This window comes from Anastrepha obliqua, chromosome 3 (assembly GCF_027943255.1).
Source record: "Anastrepha obliqua isolate idAnaObli1 chromosome 3, idAnaObli1_1.0, whole genome shotgun sequence".
In the NCBI taxonomy this organism is placed as follows: Eukaryota; Metazoa; Arthropoda; class Insecta; order Diptera; family Tephritidae; genus Anastrepha; species Anastrepha obliqua.
The window spans coordinates 51,044,945-51,069,426 of NC_072894.1; the positions used below are offsets into that span (position 1 = coordinate 51,044,945).

The 24,482-nt window shown below is 35.0% G+C and overlaps 1 protein-coding gene across 2 annotated transcripts in view; it reads left to right on the top strand.

The window, feature by feature from the left end:
* LOC129240840 (hippocampus abundant transcript 1 protein-like) overlaps positions 1 to 24,482 on the top strand; it is a 34,933-nt gene that overhangs the window by 4,917 nt on the left and 5,534 nt on the right. Inside the window, exons 1-7 of one of the 2 annotated variants that reach the window (XM_054876864.1) lie at positions 15,323 to 16,431; positions 22,523 to 22,618; positions 22,716 to 23,048; positions 23,184 to 23,375; positions 23,480 to 23,688; positions 23,794 to 23,880; positions 23,944 to 24,041. In XM_054876864.1, the coding sequence (XP_054732839.1) occupies positions 15,424 to 16,431; positions 22,523 to 22,618; positions 22,716 to 23,048; positions 23,184 to 23,375; positions 23,480 to 23,688; positions 23,794 to 23,880; positions 23,944 to 24,041 (2,023 nt within the window). In that variant the 5' untranslated portion in view covers positions 15,323 to 15,423. Of the gene's footprint in view, positions 1 to 15,322; positions 16,432 to 22,522; positions 22,619 to 22,715; positions 23,049 to 23,183; positions 23,376 to 23,479; positions 23,689 to 23,793; positions 23,881 to 23,943; positions 24,042 to 24,482 lie in introns of those variants that run through there. The other variant, XM_054876865.1, reaches the window with a different exon arrangement.

A 24,482-nucleotide genomic window follows, 5' to 3' on the forward strand; every position in this document is an offset into this window, starting at 1 on the left:
TCCAAACCCTTCCGTAAAGGCAGTGTCAAATATTTCCTACTGCTATTATTACTTCACCTTTATAATTTCATCATATTTCTAGTTAAAAAAAACGTTTGTTTACGTTTCTTTTCCTAATTAACCCAAAAGTTTTTTATATTAAAAAATAAAACACTTTCATCCGTTTAAAAAGGCAAGTGGTAATTTTTTTTGTAATTGCTTAAATAAATTTTAAATTTTTGAATGTACATATACATTTTTCGTAAGTTGCGCTAATTTCTGGGTAATCAGACATATGAAGAATATCATACATTCAACATACTTTTATCTGATACTTTAAACTTTATGCGAAGTTGTGCAAAGTACGTATAATCAGGGTTATGGTGTATTCAAACACGCGTGTTAAAGACATCGACAATCTTATAGTGTCAAAAATTTTCAAACTACTTAACCTATGACCATGAGCAAACTAATAATCAAAAACAACATTATCCAGAAGCCAATAGGTCATTGCGAGACCAAGTTCAGGGTCCGGCACTCGAAGTGTAACCAACCGCAGCTGATGCACGGGCAGTCTGTTTGTTGGCTAAATGTCAGTCCAGAGTATTGCTTATAAGCACGCGGAAGCATTTTGCCGAGAGTTAACGCGAAAAAAGAAAATCGGGATTTCAAACGCAATAGTGCGATTGAATTATATTTGGCTGGAAACTCACAACCAGCGATTGTTCGTGAGCTGGAGCACCTTCAAGTAAATAAAGTTTCTATTTATCACACCATTACTCGTTACAATGATACTGGTAGCGTCGCGAAACGTCATGGAGGTGGTCATCAAAAGACTGCAACGTCACGTGAAATGGTTCAAAAAGTGAAGAAGCGACTTGAGCGAAATCCCCGACGAAGTGCCAATCAAATGGCGAAAGAACTGAAAATATCTGACCGCAGCATTCGCCACATACTGAAAAATGATCTCAAAGTCAAGCTTTACAAGATCCAAAAGAGAGCGAAGGAGTTGCTGCGCTTGGCCGAAAGCGGTCAATTTCCGAAAATTGTGTTTTCTGAAGAGAAAATGTACATGATAGGGTTTATTTGACCGACCGTTCATACGAGAATTTGAGTTATCGATTGGGCACCATGAGGCAGCACCCGCCGCAGGCAATGGTTTGGGCCGCTGTAACCGCAGATGTGCGCTCTCCAATCGTTTTCATCGAGCCTGGCGTCAAGGTAAATGTGAAATATATAATATTATCGGGAAAGTATTCTGGTGGGTGCTTTGAAGCCGTGGGCAGATAAACATTTCGGTGGCAGACCATGGACGTTTCAACAGGACTCGGCACCGTCTCACAAAGATCGAGTGAACCAAGAATGGCTAAAAAACAATCTTCCGAACTTCATAACGTCCACACCATAGCTCTCAAATTTACCAGACGCGAATCCGATGGATTATTCTCTTTGGGTCATTTTGAAGAGCAAGGTCAGAACTAAAAGATTCACCAGTATCGAGGCGCTGAAAAAAACCATTGCCTGCGATTGGGCCAAAATACTTGCAAGTCACATTCGGGCAGCTTGCGACTCCTTTCTGGACCGCCTCACGGCCATAGTCAAGGCAAAAGATGGTCATATCGAGCAAAATAAAATTGATTCTTAATTTTGTATTATTTACACACATTTTTTACTTTGAATTGAATAAAAGTAATTTTCCAAACTATATTTATGACCTTTTTAATTGGTTACACTTCGAGTGCCGGACCCTATAATAAATATAAAATAATTTAGTTGGCGCACAAATTTTGGGCTACAGGATATGGCTTGAATGTGGGCAGTACTCGTCGATACTATTGTACTATATATATATATATATATAAATGGCGCGTACACCCTTTTCGGGTGTTTGGCCGAGCTCCTCCTCCTATTTGGGGCGTGCGTCTTGATGTTGTTCCACAAATGGAGGGACCTACAGCCGACTCCGAGTGGCAGATATTTTTATGAGAAGCTTTTTTCATGGCAGTAATACACTCGGAGGTTTGCCATTGCCTGCCAAGGGGCGACCGCTTTTAGAAAAATGTTTTTCTTAATTTTGGTGTTTCACCGAGATTCGAACCAACGTTCCCTCTGTGAAATCCGAATGGTAATCACGCACCAACCCATTCGGCTACGTCGATACTACTAGATTACTAGATTAATATAGCTCTTGAAGTATTTTTCAAAGTTAGCTTGTTTTTACAAGTTATAGTCGTTTAGGCTGAACACTTTCAGTATGTTTTTGTATTCCAATGCATGCGCTTCAAATTAGTTACACATAAAAAAGTTATGCTAACTTTCGTTGTTTCTTTCTACTAGCGCATACATACGAGTATGGGCTAAAGCGAACTTTTCACATTATCATTTTTATACAAAAAGTGTGCTATAATTACATAGCGCATATGTTTGAATACACATTGCGTGAAACAACACATCAATTTTGTTATCAATATGACTCAGATTTTTCATAAAAACTATAATGATAGTATTGTCCCGGTAAAATGACGAGTATAGCTCGTCATTGGTTTTTCACACCATACCGAATAATAACGAGCTGTATTCGTCATGCGTTTAAAGTTACTAATGAATATGATAACTATTTTAGTTTGGAATTAAATTTAATATAATAATAAATTAATTAAAATTAAATTCAGTGCACTGATTTTGGCAAAATTTTTGTTATATACTATATATTGTGGATTGTGGAAATATCACAGAAATCATCACTTTTTTTTAATTTTGCCCTTTTTCATATTATTTAAAAATATGTAAAAATAGATATTATTGAATTTGCCATTTGCGGCGTCATACATATCTGTTGATCTAGGTTTTTTTGAGCAATTTTAATCACTTCTAAATTCTTTTATTGTATTATTGTAATTCAGTTTCTGTTTGATTCTGAAACGTAGACTTGGCTGTTATTTGAACGAACACCTCTAGTGTACGCCATATTATGATATTCGGATAAATGGGGCACTTTTTTCCATTATAACGGATGACCACACATCCATTTTGTGTACGCTCTCTACCCAGAAAAAAAATTGTAATTACTATTCTTGTACGATTTCGTCAGGGGTAGCTGCCAGGAATGTGCTTGTGATCTTATATTTTATGCACAAATTTTCAAGGCAGTGTAGGCTAATGTCTATGAAGTACACGATAGATTCCAATTTCCATTAGAGAATGTGTGACGTCATGGAAGGATGTGAAAATGCGAACAAAAGTGCAAGAAGAAGAAATTACACAAACAACACACAATTATAATAAATTGCACAAGTGCGTCGTCACACACACAGTGATTCTGTAAAATTTTCTGAGAGCAAAGAAGCGGTGCCACGATAGGCGTCATCTTATTATTTTCTCCATCGTGCATTACATATATGTATATGTATTATGTACGCATACATATACATACCCCTTTTTATGTCTAATAACGAGTTTTTGCTTCAATTTCACAAGTCATACTCACAGTGATACTTTCGCTGAAATTCACTCGTCTACGTCAGTTTAGCTTTTCAATTTGGGATATACTCGTATGTCAACCTGGTAAAAAAGATGTCGCTGGTAGAATAGTTACTGCGGTTTTTGGTAGAAATTGTGGTAATTTCTAAAAATTTTTTTGGGATTAATACTCTCTTGCTGTCGTACCTGAATGGGTTTGTGCGTGACTTCCATTCGGTAGGGTCCGGATGCAAAACTTATTGTGGCCATGAAATAGCTAATGAGAGCAAACGTTTTTTCTAATGACGGTCGCCCCTCGGTATGCAATGGCCAATCTCCTAGTGTGAAATACCTCATAAAACTTTATGCACCTCTACTATATTTGTGGAGCAACATCAAGACGCATACCACAAATTGGAGTAGTGACTCGGTGCAACACCGGACAAAGAATATATAAACTGATTGTATATATATATATACTATTAACAAGGGGGCGCAAAACTAATCATCCAATTTTATTTTTGGTTAACTTTTTTGTTAAATAAAAAAAAAATTTGACGACATGACCCAGGCAACGTAGCTGCTGGATCTTTATTCGCTGCGCTATGTCTATGTCGTCGTAAACTTCATACTGCTCATCATTCCATCACCTGCGATATTCGCCGTTGCCAAAGTGCAAAAGTCCAAAAATCTTTCGCAGAATATTTCTATCAAATATTCCAAGCGTCGCTTCATTGGATGTTGTCATCGCCATATGTTGCTGTCTAGTTCACAAGTGTCAAATATTGATTGGCACTATGAATCTTCCTATAGGGTGATTAATTTTGCGTTACATTATATAAGACACTATAAAAGTCAATCAGAGCGAAGTCTTTTTCACTAGAAAGCATCAAAAAATAGTTTTCCTCAATCTCACACACAAGCGATATGCCGATCTTGTAATATCGGTCCTTGTGCATCATCAATAATTGCTGTGGGCGGTCCACAAGAGTTTCGTTATTGAGGTTTATAAATCAATTTCGTAACGAAATTTTCTTAAGCTTATTCCATTCTTATGCTGCCACACTACTTTGAAGTTAGTGTTAGCACAAATCGTGCTAAAAAGATAAATAATTTTGAATATGTTTTTTATTAAAATTGTGAAATTTTCGGGTGAAAATGACAGTTAGCATCTTATAGTAGCGACCCTCGTACTTTACTTTTCTTTGAAGTAAGCTCTTAAAGATAACATTGAAAACAAGTGTGAATACGGAAATCTTGGTATGTACTCTACGATAACACATAACTACCTACCTGTAGTAGATCAGAAAAGGCATAACTTTTAAAGGTGATTTGTCCGTTTCGATATAGAAAATTATTTTAACATAGCTAAATACAAATTCTTACAAAATTGTGTTAATGAGCAAAAATATTTATTATGGTTTTAGAAACGAAATTATCTAACTCAATTCATTTATTTATCAGCCGAGTTTATTAAACTTAAAATTAAAGATGTGGAAATTGATTTAGAATTTAACGTCAATGGTTTCCCCTAATTGCTGATAGCATACGCATATTGATTAATTAATTTTATGTTCCAATAAAGATTGTGGGTGCGTTGCGCATATTTGCGTATTTTTTTCTTGATATTTTTTATGTAGGTTTGCCACAAAAAGTTCATTGCTCACACTGTATTAAAAAAAGTGCATATTTTGTGATAAACATTTTTTTATCAATATTAATGTATTCGCCGTCTGTTTGGATACTGAATGTTGCACGTTCTCCAATTGATAAAACCAGCTATTTATGTCCTTTTTATGTATGTTATTTAGGATGGTGGTCAAAACAGTTTGTATAGATTCAGTCGGCTTTTCGTCGGGCTTTTCTACGTTGCCAAATTAAGTTTACGAAATAGATAATAGTCGCAGGAGTGATTCTTCTCTATTCATTACTCATGCAGATTCCATAAAAACACGAATCAACTAATTTTAATGGTATGCAAATATTTCTTATAATGTACACACGAGTATGTCTAAAGCTAGTTTAGGTGAAGTTAGTTGATAAGAGTGAATGCATATGTATGAACTACAGAACTGGTTCCCTAAGGCTACCAAGAGGTTGCACGTAGGTGTAGGCTTTAGATGCACGATTTGCGAGCTGAAGTCGTATTATGCAGAATACTGGCACCTTTAGCATTGTCTTCGAATTTGCACTTTAGTTTTCAGTTTTACTTTAAATTTGGCCGGATAAGATGTTGGTGTAAGAGACATTCCTTGATGTTAAAAATTTTCCATAGTTGAGATCTTCTGATTCGAAGCACCGTGCGCTATATTGTATTTAATAGGTAATAAAATTATATAAATAAATTATTAATAATATTTAGTTAATAAAATTACGCAATTTGATGTTGAAATTTATTTTAGATATTTTTATTAGATTTTTTTTACTCGATTACAAATTTTACAGTGTTGGGTCAGTTTTCTGTTTTTACGTTCTTTGGTGTAAATGATATACAAATAGAAGTAGACGATATCTTATTTGTAGGTATTATTGGTATTTGAAGCATAATTTGTACAATACCTTTATTTATTAAGGCCTGCTAACTACAGGGAAACCTCCCTTGGACGAACACTCACCGCCAGTCAGCTTGCACAAAATTTGTTACAGGAAAAAATGCCAGGCCAGGGGAATTGCCTGTCCAATAGAGGGGTCCATTATATGTTACACTCTATTCTTTGATATCAATGGGACGTTAAATTTAATTCTTAAATAACTGAAAGTGGGGAAGATATAAGACTGATTGACTATTGTCACTGGTTATTGTTCGTACCCAAGGAAAAATTAAGAAATTCCTTATACCTTACTGGGTTAAAAATATTACAAACATGTTAATGGAAGCCATAATTTCAATTAAGTGAGTCTATTTAAACACTATTTTTGGCTACCTTTTTCCAATAAATGTGGTCATAAGGCGTTAATGGTGGCTTGAATATTTGCTGCCATGGCTTCAAGAGTTGCTGGTTTGTTGCACGTTAAATTGCACGAAGGATGCCAGTGAACAGGACCAATTCTGGAAAGAAAGTTGCCACCAAATAAATCGATTCTTGAGTGGGCTGTATGGCGAGTCCTCTGTGAAATTCGCACGCATTTTTTTTTTTTTTTGAAAGTAAATTTCCACAATTCGGAAGCGTTGTTTTGGCGTTAAACGACACATGATGACTTGCCAAAGCTCACTGAACAGAAATAGTTTGCCTTTCTCAGCTATCAAACTATAGGTATCGATATCGAATTCTCATGCAGCTAAAAGAACACCCAATATAATGCTGCAAATAATTTAATCCGAGTGTGTTTAAACTTTTTTGACGGAGCCGAAATGTAAAAACAAGTAATAAAGTAACGCTTATTTCTATAAATTCTTCTATGGTTCAATGGTATAGTATTCAATTAAGATATAAATTAGATATGCTTCATTTTCCATGCCATTCGTGTATTTTTAATTTTAAAATGCTACTTTTTTAAAAGGCTATTCTAAAATAATTAGCTACGCCTTTGCACATAATTAAGAAAAATCAGTGTTTTCATTGTTATTGCATAAACCGGTTTCCGCGGCAGCCAGTGTTTTAGTTTGTGAGTGTTACATTTATTTATGATTGTTACTCTTTTAAATAAATAAATGAATTTATTGGACAAATATGTACATACTCTTTAGTTCAAACGCATACATATGTACCTTGCACGGAAAACACCATTTTTCACCATTTTTTTTTTTGTTTAAATATTCTCACAGAATGTTTCCCAGAAACGGCTGTGGGCAAAAAAAACTGCTTATGTGAATGAAATCGTATTTGGTGCACCACGTGAGGGCGTAAAGCTTGTTGCTGTGCTCTCACTATGTTCTCTTTCCCACTGCCTCTCTCCATTCATTTTCAGCTTTCCTATGTAAATACAGGCAATAATAGTTACGCGAGAAAAGCTTCTTTTCTTTCAACATATGCACAGTATGCTTGGGAATGTACCGACTTTTTGGAAAATTTTACAAAAAAGAAAAAAAAAGATGTTGTGGTTGTAGTTTTTGTTATTGTAGAGAATGAAAGTAAAATGATGATGGCAAGCACGCAATCAAATAATTACTTTGTGTATAATGGAATGTATGTATGCATGAGAAGCTTTTCAACCCGAGTCGGAAAGTTTAGCAGAGAGGACATTTGAATACATTGTAATTGAACTAAAGTTGATTGAATTAATTCAACATAATGTAATTCATATTTAATTTAATCTTTTAAAATATTCTGTTTTGCATTCATTTAATTTAATGGAGCTTTGTTATTTTCATTTTTCATATATTCAACTAGTTGCAGCTCATTGTTGCAAAAAAACTTATTTCTAAATTATTGATATTTTGCTGGTTTTCTTGTACAAATAGAATATTTTTTGCTTGTTATTTGTCTGCTCTTGCTTTTAAGCAAACAAATTGTCATCAAGTAATCAGAAAAGCAACCCTGAGTCTTCAACCCGACGGAGAAAATAGAAATGAATCTAAATATGTTCCCGCCGTAAGAATAACCGATGGCAAAAAATCCGTCCCCGCCCAATACTGTGCAATTACATGCTAATTAAATATGTTCTAATTTTGACAGCGGGTACCCGTCAACCCGTTACCCTACCAATGTGAAAAAAATAAGAAGGTGTGACCAATATCAGACCGTTAACCGGCTCTCAGCGAATTTGGAAGAATAAGCTGAATAGCTGAAGTAACAGGGGTAGTCATGACAGCGGTTTGTTTACGAAAAAACTGAGATTGTGTTGGTGATATATGAAAAAATCAACACATTCTACACTGATTGGACGAGTGTGAATAAGTGTGAAATGAGTGGGAATAATTCTGCTGCCGAGTGCCGAGTTGCCCGGTTACATGGTAGCCGAAGTTACTCGCCCAATTTCGTTTTTCACCATAACTGAGAGCCAAACCTGGTAATCTATCATCCTTTAAATACTTTTGAAAAGACGGAACAGGCTGTATGTGGACCCAATGCAGTATCGAAAGCAAAAGTAAAAAGTCGGTTGGCATGGTTCCATTCTTGTAATAAGGATGCTGTAGGTAGACCAATCGTCGAAAATGGCGATAAAATCATAGAAATCGTGGAGTCGGACCGGCAGGAAGATTAGCCATAAGAGCGCTTAGAATCATTTACAAAAGGTCGGTCTCAAGAAAAAGGTATATGGGTATACATACAGGTATATGGTATTACATTCGCCGTATACTCGAGAGCTGGCACCAAACGATCATTACCTTTTGTAGCATATGAAAAATTTTCTTAACAGTAGGGACGAAAACTTCTTCTAACACGGAATTATGAATTGTTCCGGAATTATATACATTTATCTTGATGCAGCAGTTCATGTTTGTTTTGATTCGCATCGTCTTCATCTGGGTTCAAATTAGATACCTGTATGATCAAGTATTGTAACTCAATTGTAATGTCGATAATACGTAAATTTTTAAAGTTAAAAACTTTGTTATAAAATATTCATTCTCTCATCTATTTAATTTTTCAAAAGGCTTTCAAGTTTCAATTTTTCCTTTTTTCAATTTCACTATATTTAAAAAAAATGGTTTTAAATATTTACATATACTCACTCTGTATAATATGTACATCAAATGAAAGAGGATTTACTCAGCTATAAATATAGCCAGGATAAATATAGATTTTGTTTAGTATTCATTGTGTATTCTTTATTTCATAGGAAATAAGTTCAACTATTATTTAATGTTTTAATAAAACAGCAGGAAGAACCAAGTTGAAAAGTAAATATTTTTTTTTATAGATGCCCATATTAAGACCACAGACTGAGTATAAGTATGTAACATTTTTTTGAAACTTCAATGTCCTTTAAAATATTAAATTGATGGAAAAATTAAAAACTGAGTGTGCAGCATTTCTATGTATATAACAACTTTAGTTTCATGTGCATATGGAGTTTTTTCGGTATGACTTTTACAGTCGCATCGTGCTATACGTGGTAACTGAGAGAGAAAATTATTTCAATTGAATATTGACATACCGTTTTACGCCCTTCAGTAGCAATCAATTATCGAAAAATTTTAAAAGTATTAAAAGTATACTTCAAATTGCATATGTTTTGTTTTCGTAATTTACTAACTTTACAATATTTAAATACAATTTACAAGATTAATTAATCGTGAATTTTACCCTGTTATTTTATTATATTAGGGTAATTTTTGCTTTTTCCTCATTACAAAGTCTAAAATTCTTTACAATATGTAAATCGCTTTAATATCTTGTAAACTTTGTTGCATTTATGCGCAAATTTGGCCCTGGGCCAGCCAATGCAGCAACTTTTGCCAATTATAGATGTAAAGAATCGAAAGCTTTGTGGAAAGCAAAAGTTTCACTGTCGCATACGCTTTCCTTACTCGTACATGTGCAAAATGAAACGTGTGCATACGCGAACGGTCGTGGAAACTCGGCTTCCTTTTATATACATTTTTATTTTAGTTATTAATACTAAATTCTACAAATATTAAAGGCGATAGAGAAAAAATTAGTGAAATTAAATAAATTTGTGCAATGTCAATAATATTCTGCTTAAATTCTATCAACTTAAATAAATACTAGTCAATAACAAAGAAATTTTGTCGAACTTCGTGTTGCCTCAATGTCAATGCAACAATAACAATAAAGGTGATCAACAAACAAAACAACAAAAAATAAATAAAACATATATACAAATTTAAGTGTTCGAAACGTGTTATCAATCCATATGCGGTGAAAAACCCATTAATAAAATATTTTTATTTTTATACGAATGAATGTTCCATTGAATGAACACATAATTAATTCCTAGTTTGGAGATACTGAAATGAAAGTGTTATTTAATGCCACAACGAAAAACTCATGCAATGAAATAATCGATTTCCTAATACCACAACAAAAGACATATATGTGTATAGCTGCAAAGTAATATAGAGAAACATATAAAATCTGGAAAAAAGTAAAACACACATTTGTGTAGTATGCATGTTGATTGACGAAGTAAAATTCCATGGTGTGTATGTGCCAACTATCAGTCAATTTGTGCTTTATTTTTCCTTGTGCGTGGATTTATATTAGTTAATTTTTTTTTTGCTCCCAGCAGTTTGTTACTCTTTTCTGTAATTCGAGAATGCGACAATAGCCAAACAAAAGAATATTAGTACATAAACCTAATGAGTTTACAAAGAACACGTTACAGAGTTGCAAAAAGTCAGCTGTCAAGGCACTAGAAAAAAGTTTCACACACAGGCATACGTTTATATGAATCTTCGTATGTATGTACATACAAAAGTATGTGTATGTATATATTTATATGCATATGCTTGCACTCTGTTATGCTTAAAGGTAAAAATATTTAAAATGTTACACTCCAAATAACATTGATGTGTGCTGGAATTCGCGATCACGTTTATTTGCTCAGTTAATTGCAAGTAATACAATACGATCGCTGTACAACACGGCGTATGCGTAATTTATTTACATTGTACACAGTCGATCAATACATGTAGTGGCATATTCGTTTTGTCCACTTCTACAGTGGTGACTGTATGTAAATAACTGTAAAGTAATTACCATTTTGAAGTTAAAAAGAGTTTTGCATGATAAATTTATTAATTTGAGTTTATTTAGATAATTTTGTAACGTAACTCTTTTGAATTGAATCTGCCATCAATAAGTCCTTGGAAATTAAAAAAAAGTAATACTCTCTTCGCAAGCTCTCCGATACCTATACATTTCATACCATATTTCTGAAATTTTTTTATGCTCTCAATGCTTTCTCATTCGACTTAAATCTCTTACTGCCAAATCATTTCTTCACATTTAGGAACTGGAAATAGTCTCTTTTGCTATTACGTATCTATAGATCGTTCTCAACTGGGTTACTTATTTAAATGCTGGTTAAAATAAATTATCATTTCGTTGTATTGAAAATATCATACAACTTTTTTTCGGATATTAATATATACAATGATTTTGAACTGTTTTAAGTAGTAATGAGGTATGACAAATGGTAGTCCAGAAGAACTTCGGGTCTTAAAAGTTCTTTTCTTGGTTTTAGGATGATAATTAATTAATATGTGTTTTTTCTAACAAAATATAATAGATCTATTGGTTTATTATTTTCTTATTTTCTAAAATGTGATATATTTCAATCATGCATAAAATTATTTTTTGATACCACCTTTTACGTCCTCGCTTGTATACTATTTTACATCTTTTTGATTGATTATAACTGCCAAAGAGATTTCAACCACATTTTCCTTCTAGTGTCATATGATGCCAATTAAAAACATCAGTAAAGCCATCACATTGTTCTCCATTTGACATCTTTGTGTATAATGTTTAGTTAAGCTGATTGTTTCCAAGGGATACACTATACAAGTATTATATATGCATACATATGTATGCTATTAAAAAATCTTATTTCGCCAACATGTGGCTAATATGTACTAATGGTCCAATTCTTGCTTTGTGATATCGCATTTCGTTGCCTGGTTCTAAATTTTCTTTTCTCGCTTTTCTGAGCTTTTTTGCATTTTTTATACCAGCGTACTTGTGCTCAAGGGTAATATAATTTCGCTAAACTGTTGTATGTATGTAACAGAATAAAGGAATCGCGATAGATTTAGATATATATACCTTATGATCTGAAAGTACCGGGAATGTTTAAATAAAATAAAATAGAGTTAAATTTCAGGCAAATTTATTTTATCTCCTTCAAAATATGACCCGTCTGAAACAACACACATATGCCAACGGTTAACCAAGTCCTTCATGCACCCCTGGTAGGCCGACGAAGGGATGACCTTCAGCTCCTTCGTCGCATTCTCTTTGATCTCCTCTATCGACTGAAATCTCCTTCCACGAAGTAGGAACTTCAACTTGGGAAACAAAAAGAAGTCGCACGGGGCTGTATCAGGTGAATATGGGCTTGCGCGATGGTATTTACTTGGTGTTTGGTCAAATAATCCAGCACAATTTGGGGTAATCATCATGCAAAATCCAAGAATTGTTTGCCCACATTTCCGGCCTTTCGCGACGTACAGCATCTCTCAAACGCTTCAAAACGAATAAATAATATTTTTGATTGACTGTCTGGGCCGATTGAAGGTACTCATGGTACACTACGCCTTAGTAATCGAAGTCAGTCAACATCAGCTTCCCGGTACTTTTTGATCATAGGGTATATACCAAAATGCTCAGAATGATGAGAGGAGTCGAGCAGAACGTCCGTCCGTACCCACGAAAACTTGAGCAAAAATTAATGTATGCATTTCAATGAATCTTGGTACACATATCTCTCTTTGACTAATTTAGTTTGGTATTGCCACGATGCCATGCCCCTTTTAAAAGCGCGTATCTGAATAACGATTTACGAAAACTTACCGAAACTTGGTTCGCGTGTTGCTCAGCACCTCATTTAGATCCAACAAAAATATTATCCAGATCGTATAAAAATCCTGCCCACTTTTTAGGTGCTAACATTAAATTTTCGTCCTTCCGTCTGATGTTACAAGCAAACCCATGGCTGAAGTAGTTGTGAAAATTTCAAAACTTTTGGTGAATAATACTTTTTTGTGACTCTTAATTTGGTCTGTCGCACATATAGCATGATTGATAATTTTTGAGGACTAGTTAAATTTATGCATTCAATTAAATTTTACAAAGTCACTAATTTTTTCCAATCTAAAAAAAAAAGAAACACAACTTCTCAGTAAAGCTAAAGTTTAATATCAATTTTGCGATTCTTCACATGATAAAGCAGGGTTTATTTAGTCCCAATTAAAATTTATAAAACATATTTCTCAAGTTACTTGCGGGCCTTAGTGAAAAATTTTTCAAGTAGCGTTACTTTAATTATCGTACTACAGATATAAAGAAATAGAAACGCACAATCTATTAAGCGATAGGCCACACTTTTCGACGTTAAATACGAACGAATAAAGCTAGAACAAATCCAACCAACGTCCACAATTAATAGATCAAAGTCTGAAAAGGATAACTCTCATTGTCTATGAGTTTGTTTGATGCCAAAAATTAGGAGCCAGTCCAAATTAAATAATACTAAAATGTGCGCGGGCACAAAAAGTTCGATCCAGGCCGAGTTTATCTTCCTTACTCGGTTCTTTTTCTTCTGTTTTTTTTTTCTATTTATGATTTTAAATCTGGAGCCTTTGTGCCTCTTCTCTTTGTTTTTAGTCCCTAGAATGTCAAAATCTATAAAAAATTGGCAGTTTAGAGTAATTTAAAAAATGTTTATAATTTAGAGACCAAATGAATAGAAAAAAATCAAATCAGTTGCTCTATTGAGAATACCTGTTCAATGTACCTTCATCATGAATGTCTAGAGCATAGCGCCACCCACCTCAACTCGCTCGAGGCTGATCATTTGGTTTCACAGAGGCCAAGAAAACAAAGAAAACAATTTGCCTTGGAATTCATTTTTTGCAAATAGAAATTAAAATGGTGTCTTTCTTTAAGTGCTAATTTTAGATCAAAAATCTAAATGTTATTCCTCGAAGAGGTAGTTAAAAAAAATTGCGTGTGCAAATACTACTTCAAATATTTCGTAAAATATTTACTAAAATATTATTGAGGCCAATGTTCGCTCGTTTACTTTCATTCTAAAATCTTAATTTTTACAACACTGAAAGCGGCTAACATATCTGGCACTTATTTTTTAATTCCGACATTTCATTTAAAATCTTTTTGTATCTTTTTTTGAAAAAGTCAAAATGAAATTAAGCAAGAAGCAGTTAAACAAAACAAACCAACAACTGATGCGATCTGTTATAACAAAAAATTAAATGTGCATAAATCTTGCTGTGATATTTGGCAAAAGAAAGAGTATAATATACGCATTGTTAAGTGATACAACAAAATTGAAACGTTTTTAGAATGCAATCTCAAACACATTTGTATGTCAGCAAAAAATACAGCAAAATGTTTAAGAAATGCTCATGAGTCATGCGCCAACTATATATGTACAAAAGATCACCTATTATGAAGACCGTGTGACAATTTTTACTAGCTTCGTTTACATTTGATGCTGATTTTTATGATTTAAGACTGATTAGCTGTTTTGATGCAAATATAGTAATAATAAATAATATAAAGTGAAGTGTATTGAATTGTAAAAATAATACCAAAATCAATCTACAATTTTCATTTTCACAGTGTGCTAAACTGCTGCCAGCTCATTATGCTTTCTGCTTTCTGGTTTATGTTCTTTGTTTACTTTTTTGTTGCATTTGGCAGCTAAAATATGTAGGCTTATGAACTGATGTTACTTTTCTTACACGCCGTGACTATCCGTTGGCCTATGGTGGTTATGATCAAAATGATGTTGAACAACTTGAAGATGGCGTACTATCTGCCATATAGCTTGAGGGTAAACATCAAAGATAAAATAATTCAGTTGTAAACAAATCACAAACTTACCTTATGTGATAAAAAAGTAAGCGCTTAACTGAAAGCGTGTGTGAGTTGCAGTTCGGAATGGTTCATTGAAGCAGTGAAAAGCTATTGTTACATGTATTACAGAAAATTAAATATTTATGATTACAGCCACGAACTTGTTTAAACATATAAATTATGCTGTGATTATCAAAACAAAAACAAAAAAATAGGAAAAAACTTAAAAAGCAAATCGTGCACAGAATTCAGTGACGAATATATATAATCGTTTTGGAAGTGTGTGATACGCGCGTAGCGATATTTTGTGCAATTAAGACTGTTAATTCCTTTGCCTCCCAGTGAACGGCATTAATTAACCAACAATAAGCTTTTCTTCGCAAAAAAACCAACACTATTTATCATCATCACAAATACTCAAAGGAAAGTAACAAAAAAAAAAAGCCCGAAACATTGTAGACTACCACGAAACGCCGTTTTTGTTGCAAATGTTTAACATTTGCCGCAAATTTAAATTGAAAAACTTTGCGCCGTCATGAGCATTGATGCCACAGCGTCTCATGATGTCGCCGAAACTTCCAATACAGAAGATCCAGTCTCGAGCTGTGAGATCACAGAGGCCGATACGAGCAGTTTTGAAATTGACGAGAGTGAGGATGAGGCTACCATTACCGATATGTTGGTCGATGATGTGGCCACCGCCCCGCCACTGATGATCGTAGCCATACCTGACACTCTATGCAAAAGCAACATAAGTAATAGCAGCAGAAGCAACAGTAGTAGCAGTCATAGCAACAGCAGCACTTATAGCATCGGTAACATACCAAGGGATGCAAATGCAAATCCGTCTAGTGATCTCAATAAAAATGAGTTTACAGCAGTGGTTACGCTTAATTCATTTGGCTCATTTGATCCCAGTACTACTACTGAAGAGCAAGCGGCTGATGTGGTATATCAGCAGCAGCATCAACAGCTTACAAATAATATATCGCCAGTTTTTGCTTTGGAAGATACAGATAACAACAGCTCAAAGACGTCTACTGCATCGCATACCACTTCATCAACCCCTTCAACGGCGGATGTTGCCAATGTTATGAGGGATAATAAGACGTCTTCTTACAATCTGCCAAAGTCAAAAGCAATTGCTTTGCCTTCTACACAAACGCAATTAAGATTGATCATTGCTTCGGCTGCTTCTGCAAAACAACAACAGCAACAGATTTTTATAGATGCAAATAATGCAACTTCCATTTCTGAGGATAATATTTCGTTTTCCATTGCAACCACAACTACTATCACTGACTTAGACGCAGACAATATTAGCACAGCTTTGCCAGATACTAAACCAGGGCTGGCAAAACGTGCAATCCACAATCAGGTCACTAAATTAAGTCATAATAAGCCATTAAAAAGTGCTGACGATGATGCCACATGTTCAGCATATGCAATGGGTAATAATGACTTGCCGCTTCCGCCGGTGCTAACTGTGAAAACGGAACGTCGTTGTGTAAATTGGACTCGATGGCTTTGTTTGCATTTCAAGGTGAGATGGGAGTGCACTGAACTGCGAACGTATGTATGTAATTGTACTATGTATAAGTATATAATGACACTAAGTGCGTAATTCGGCATAGTTTTGGGATGTACGAAATTAAGACCTTCCTTAAATCCTCTTTGACTACATATAATTATATAGGGAATTTTTGTATAGAATACAAGTACGCCACATTTTTTATTACCGTAATGAGGCTATTGAATGAGAGTTTCTGTACCGAGTTACCTTTCTATCAGTTTCTCTGTTTTACTTCAACGTACCTAGTATGTAAAGATGCTGACCGAATGCAGGCTTTGTTCGCTTTAATTTAGTTTGAAAGCTTTTCTGGCGAAATAACGAAACGTAGCGACGCCTAATACTGAAGCCTGTTGTCGAAGCAAAGCAAGCGCCCCTTGGGTCAGCAGCCTTTCAAACATATTCACCCATGATGGAAAGAATAATGAGATGGCGCCTATCGTGGTCCCGTTACTTTGCTCTCAACGAATTTGACAACGAGTTAAGTGATTTTAGCACCAGTATGGATTACCATTCTTGTAACTTGATTTAGCATTTTTTTGCTATTTAGTTCTTTCTTCATGACATTTTTCTAGCCTGTTCTAATTAAAATGTAATGTTTATAATTTTGTTAAACATACATTTTTTAGTAATAGTTAAATAATTTACTCAGTTTCATTTAGCTTTACTTTTTTTTAACATCTGGTGGCATTGCCCGCGATTGCAGGTGTTGTTGGTGTTCTTCTGCTTTCGGCAGTCAAATCTCTCTCTAGCAACTGCAGCGTTGCCTTGCTTTAGATATAAAAAAACACTGAAATGCCCATCTAAAGAAAATAAAACACCAAATTTTTATTGAATCACTTAAAGAACTTTGTATGCGTGACAAATTGTCTTTAAAATGTGCGATTTTTTTTTTAATAAATGTGTAATGCTTATGTACAATTTAATTTATGAGTTTCTTTTGCTAAACGAGACTCTTTTGTTAAGGGAACGACTTATTTGCTATATTTAAGGTTATGTACCTAGATATGGTACTCTTTTTGTAAAAATGTCGGTATAGTGTCTTTAGTATTTTCTGGTATTTTGTGGCTTATTTTACAATGAATGCACCTCTTGATGCCCTATGCCCCACTTGTTGTGCATAAGCTTCTTTTCTAAGGCATATTTTAAATCTTATTTATTGGCAACACAATAAATAACTCTCTTTTTACACGAATTGATTTATTTTAACACGTTTTTCAATATATAATGAATTTTTCTTGAATTTAAAAGAGCAAATAGAGTGAGTTTTTTCGACGCCTGTACGAAGCGTTTAAATTAGTCTCAGGAAAAGCCTCTGAGACTCGTTAGATTTTGCTCTCGCCGTTCAATAATTTTTTCATATAATATATTTAATGAATTAAAATGTGTAAACACGAAATAAATTCTTAAGTGAACTCCAAAAATATTTTTTTCGTATTCTTTTCTTTCAAAAAGAGAATTAGGTATTATCGTAATGTTGCTGTTACATATTGTAGCTACACATTTATGTATGTTTTCCTATACGTCGCGAAAAAGTATTTTGAAATATCCTTGTGCCATTTATGATCGATTGTTGGCTCTCTGATAACATAACCACTAGCTGCTCGGACTGCTGTTTAATTGTTATTTTCATCTGTAAACCTCAACATGTTCAATAACTGTAATAAATTATTTAAGTCAACAGTCGGCCGAAATTTTTCAATGGGCACTAAAATGACGTTTATATTTACTAATTTTTTCGTGTCGTAAATGTGCTATTTATCACGATTTCTGTCGATTTTGATTGTACAATTCGACAGACGTAATGCCAATTTGTGGAACAACATCAAGACGCACGCCACAAATAGGAGGAGGAGCTCGGCCAAACACCCAAAAAAAAAGGGTGTACCAATATGTATATAAAGCGTTTTTCAGTAAGAGCGCTTCAACTTTTTTTTTTAATAAAACACAAACGGTTTGACTTTTTTAACTAATTTTTTTTTTTATTATCGAGTTTAAACATATACATTTAAGAATGAAATTCGATTTCTTTTGCATGACCACCGCGTGTACGTTTTACGAAGTCCAATCGTTGAACCCAATTTTCGACCACTCTTTTGCATAAATCGGCCGATATTCCTTCCAGCAATTTCGCGTTAAATATTGGCTCTGAGCTCACAAATCGTCGCCGGCTTGTTACTGTAGACCAATGACTTCACATAACCCCAAAGAAAATAGTCTAGAGGCGTCAAATCACACGAGCGTGGCGGCCATTCGACCGGTCCATTTCTGGAAATAATGCGCTCATCGAACTTACTCTTCAACAAATCAATTGTAGCGTGTGCTGTGTGGCTTGTGGCCCCGTCCTGTTGAAACCACATGTCGTCTAAGTCCATACCATTCAATTGCGGCCAAAAATAATCGTTTATCATGTCGCGGTATCGATTTCCATTCACAGTAATGGCGATCGTTCTCGTCAACGAAAAAATATGAGCCAATTACGCCGTCGGCATGTAAACCGCACCAAACAGTGATTTTTTCGGGATGCAACGGTGCCTGATGAATCACGTGTGGATTGCTTTCTGTCCAGTAACGCATATTTTGCTTGTTGACAAAGCCATTGAGCCAAAAGTGAGCTTCATCACTGAAGATGATTTTTTGGAAAAAATCTGGATCAAGTAGCAGCAACAGAACATTATTTTCCCTATCGGAAAAAGACTGAAGCGCACCTATTGAAAAACGCTTTATATAATGGCAATTCAGCCCTAGTGAATATGTTTAGGTTGAATCCGTCAAACATAACTAGGGCGATTATTAATACGAACATTTGTGCTCACATGATTAGTTTTTTTCTAATGTTCGCAATATTTTTCATCCTAAATATTTGACGTAATTTGTTTATAAAAACGTAGTTCACTGTATAGCAGAAACTTTATAAATTAAACTTTGAAACTTTGTACGAATTCACAAAAATTGCAAAAATTTCTAAAAAATTATCATCAACATTTTCAACTTTTCAATCAGAATCTTAAAAAGCTTCTGTGTATGCTGTTTTATAGCCCATTCAATTTTAGTACAATAAAGTGCATGTTGGAAATGGCTCAAAAGTTATGTTGGTTATTTTTTTTTGCATACGATGTTGGGCATGCATTTTCTTCCATATAAAATACTTCCGAGCATGCGCTTCATATGGAAGAAAATTATCCACATTAATCGCTTGAAGAGAATTGCAGCGGACAGCGGTTTACGCCTTGACGGGTACCCGCTGTTAAAATTAGAACACATTTAATAGTATGAAACTGCACATAATTGCGGCGAGGACGGCTTTCTTACCGTCGGTTATTTTATTCAATAATAAGATTGTTTTCTTTGTTATCCGACGTGTTGAAGACTCAGGGTTGCTTTTCTGATTACTTGATGACTATTTATTTAAAAGCGGCAGCAGACAAATAACAAGCAAATAATATTCGATTTGAAACCCTGCAAATTATTAATAATTTAGAAAAAACTTGTTTATTTGTAGCAATAAGCTTCAACAAGTTCTTAAATATAGCACATGAAAAGATTTCACTATTGAAAAATATTTTATTATAGCCACAAAATGTCAGCTGAAAACCGGTCCGTCGAAATAGTGTTTTCCGTCTCCGTCGCAGTTGTGTTTAACCGACTGCATTTTCCGAAGGAAGTGGATCAGCTGATCATGACCCGTCAACCCACTGCAATTCTGTTCCGGGCCTCAAAGTAATGGTTATCCGTTGCCGCAGCCGAGTGGGCTCGTGCCCATATATTATATGTTTGTGGGAATTATAGATCTAAAATTGTAAGCAACAAAAGTCAACTTGGGCGGCTGGCCAATTAGCAATAGTTCAAATGTTATCCGATCATAGGGCGAAAAAATTAACGAGTTCCCCCTTGTAGAAGCTGTGGGGAACTTTCAGAGAAGGAGACTGTTGGGCACTTTCTCTGTAAATGTGCGGGATTGGTACTTAGTCGATTAAGGCCGCCAATCTAAATCCCATAAATTTTCTCCATGATATCAACAGCTCTGGTTGGCCGTAGTTGTCTGCCTATTGGAGGTTTCATAACGGTATCAAAACGGCGGTTTAGTGCTACTGTGGGAGTGCCAGAGTGGTACTTCAACCATTTCACCTTTTCCCCTACTTACCTTCTTTGTTTTGATTTGACAACTTACTTCTATGATTTTCCGATAAAAATTTGGTAGACAACGATTTTTTCGTAAATCGAAAGGTATCGCACAAAAGTAGCTCTCTCAAAATTTTTTATGGCGAATTACATAATCCGAAGGATAATTGGAGCACCATTTTACTATATTCAAATGACTTTCATAGCTGACGGTACAATAGCCCATTCTGACAAAAAAATTTGCACTCTCATCAGGGGCGATTTCAATCGTCTCTGTGATGTTGGCTTAACATTTATCCTTAAATGCTCTCTATAAAAAATAGTCTAATGGGATCAAAAGAAAGCTTGTAGGCGGTCAATTGGCAACAAAGTTTCGGCTGATTTTCGAAGACAGTGCACAAAATTTCGAATAACGGTGGGGCATGTAGCGCTATCTTCCATGCCATCCTCTTTCATTTGGGAACACAAACAATTACTGAACATGACGCTGTAATGCTCGCCATTAACTGCAGCGGTGTCGTCTGACTAAAATCCGCACCAAACAGTCGTTTGTTATGAATGCAACATTTTATCCATGATTTCGACCTCCAAATACAACAACTCTGTTTGTTAATATAGTCACCGAAGTGAAAGTGGGCGTAATTTGAAAAGATGATTTTTGGGAAAATTATCATTTCTAATATATTTTGTAAATATCTAGCCATAAACTAAATCTGTGACACTTCACGGATTTTATTTTAGCTGTCAAAAAGAAAAAAAAGATGGTTCAAATCCCAAATGCTGCTGTCCTGGGAGTTCAACGCAAACAAGGCTTAAACGATTTTTATGTAATATAACTTGGCTTTTCTCCCTACAAATAGATAGATCATATAAGCATAGTTTTATATCACCCCGCACGAAAGATGATTTTTAAAAGAAATACATTGTTCACAAACACAAACTTTGTACACTTATTTTAACATTTTGTAGTACTTTGTTACACTTCAGAAATAAGATTTTACAATGTTCGCTGATATGCAATACTTTTTGATATAAACACTTGGTACCTGAACGAATAAATCCGTGAAATTACCGACACGTGCATACGTAGCCAACTATAACTCACCTGGGTTTTTTTTTAATTTAATTCGCACATTAGAAGATACTGCCCCTAGTTTTGTTATAATATATACATAATTGGTGCTTACACCCTTTTTGAGTGTTTGGCCAAGCTTCTACTCCTATTTGTGGTGTGCGACGTAATGTTGTTCAACAAATGGAGGGACCTACAGTTTTAAGCCGATTCCGAACGGCAGATATTTTGTTCATGAGGAGCTTTTTCGTGGCAGAAATGCACTCGGAGGTTTGCCATTGTCTGTCGAGGGGCGACCGCTGTTAGAAAAAACTTTTTCGTCATTTTGGTGTTTCACGAATAAGTATCGTTCAAACAAATTAAAGTTTATACTCATTGCCAAGGTGACATTTCACACTAAAAAAATATTTGGCTGTTTTTTGCTTTGTCCCATTCAGTTGTGGGTTACAGGGCGTTAACAGTGGATGTCAACAAAGAGAAAATTTGGTACATTTTACAGGTTTTGTTTGATAGGGGCGAGCATGCAACCAAGGCCACTGAAATTGTGAATGGTGCCGATACTGTAACAGCTAATTACCTGCAATTGTGCTTTCCTTGAAAATGTCGATAAAATCACAAAAATAATCGAAGTTCATTTAATTCATAATTTTTTCCTGCAAGTCGGAAGTATTTTTAGAATATCTTGACTCCAGTAACGAATACAATTTTTTCCAAAATAGTTTTTTCCCGTTTATCTTCTATAGCTAATAAAATAATTATAAACATAAATAGTTTCTAATAGCTATAAATCTTCTTAACTTAAACTTTTTTATTTAATTTATTTGAGTAATTTAAGTATTTGCTACATTAATTTTGCATATCTTTTTACAGAGCTCTGGCATTGGCGAGCCTAGCGTATATCACGCCTTAGTTGTAATATTTTTAGAATTCTTTGCATGGGGTCTATTAACAATGCCAGTAATAGCGGTAAGTACTTCTGAAGTTTTGATTTGTACAATTTGTTTCTTAATTATCTTTAAATATTTTAATTATAATTATATAATTATTTTTTAATTTCTTACAGACTCTGAATCAGACATTTCCTGATCACACGTTTCTCATGAACGGACTTGTAATGGGCATTAAAGGTATATTGTCCTTCTTGAGCGCGCCACTTGTAGGTGCTCTCTCCGATATTTGGGGACGGAAATTTTTCCTACTCATCACAGTATTTTTCACGTGTGCACCTATACCGCTAATGGCCATCAATTCGTGGTGGTTTTTCGCAATGATCTCCATAAGTGGTGCACTGGCAGTTACTTTTTCTGTGGTATTTGCTTATGTGGCTGATGTCACTACTGTCGAGGAGAGGTCGCGTGCGTATGGCTTAGTTTCGGCTACATTTGCAGCCAGTCTGGTATGTATTGCGCATATGTATGTAGTTTATGCTGATGCATGACTTAGAAATAACACAAATAGCAAACTTAATTAAAATTAAAATGAAATGAATACTATATGTTTATATTTTCTTTTTTTTCACATTCCTATTAAGGTGATTTCACCCGCACTCGGTGCTTTGCTAATGGAGACGTATGGTGATACGCTAGTTGCTGCGCTTGCGACAGCCATCGCTGTCCTTGACGTATTCTTCATATTGGTTGCCGTGCCCGAAAGCTTGCCAGAAAAAATTCGTCCTTCTTCATGGGGTGCGCCCATAAGCTGGGAACAGGCTGATCCCTTTTCTGTAAGCTAGTAGTGCTTTAATTTTTCACATCTGCATGTTTATGTTGTATATTTAATGGTTAATATTTCAATTTGTTGTCATATGTACGTATGCATGATGAATAGGCGCTGCGCAAAGTGGGCTCCGATCAGACCATACTTATGCAATGTGTTGCTGTGTTGTTGTCATACTTGCCTGAGGCGGGGCAATATTCATGTATATTTGTATATTTGAAATTGAAAATGGGCTTCAATTCAATGGAAGTGGCCGTTTTCATAGCAGTTGTTGGTACGCTTAGTATATCCGTGCAAGTGACGTTGGGCTATCTTATGCGGTGAGTAGCGGCTACATTCCGTTTTACATATAAAATGTGCATTAATTTTGCTTCAAATTTAAGCTATATACTCGTATTCTAATGAAATATGTTTCCATCTTACAGGGTATTTGGTGCAAAAAATACTATTATTTTAGGTTTAGTACTAGAAATGTTGCAACTATTTTGGTATGGTCTAGGCAGTAAGTCATGGTAAGTAATAAATATAATTTTGTTGTCATTATATCCTTGACTTGTTTTGTATTTCACTTCAAGGATGATGTGGGCAGCAGGCATATTGGCGGCACTCGGATCAATAACTTACCCAGCCATAAGCGCTTTTGTTTCTATTCATTCACATCCTGACAGACAGGGTAAGAAGTTAACTAAATATAAATTTTATTGTTTCACTTTAACTAAATTCAAGCGTGCGGCACGTAAAAGCGATAACTATGTTTAAGGGCCGCCGTAGCCGAATGAGTTGGTGCGTGATTACCATTCGGAATTCACAGAGAGGTCGTTGGTTCGAATCTCGGTGAAAGCAAAATTAATAAAAACATTTTTCTAATAGCGGTCGCCCCTCGGCAGGCAATGGCAAACCTCCGAGCGTATTTCTGCCATGAAAAAGCTCCTCATAAAAATATCTGCCGTTCGGAGTTGGCTTGAAATTGTAGGTCCCTCCATTTGTGGAACAACATCAAGACGCACACCACAAATAGGAGGAGGAGCTCGGCCAAACACCTAACAGAAGTGTACGCGCCAATTATTTATTTTTTTTTTATGTTTAAGGGCCAGTTTTTCAGTGCCAATTCAAC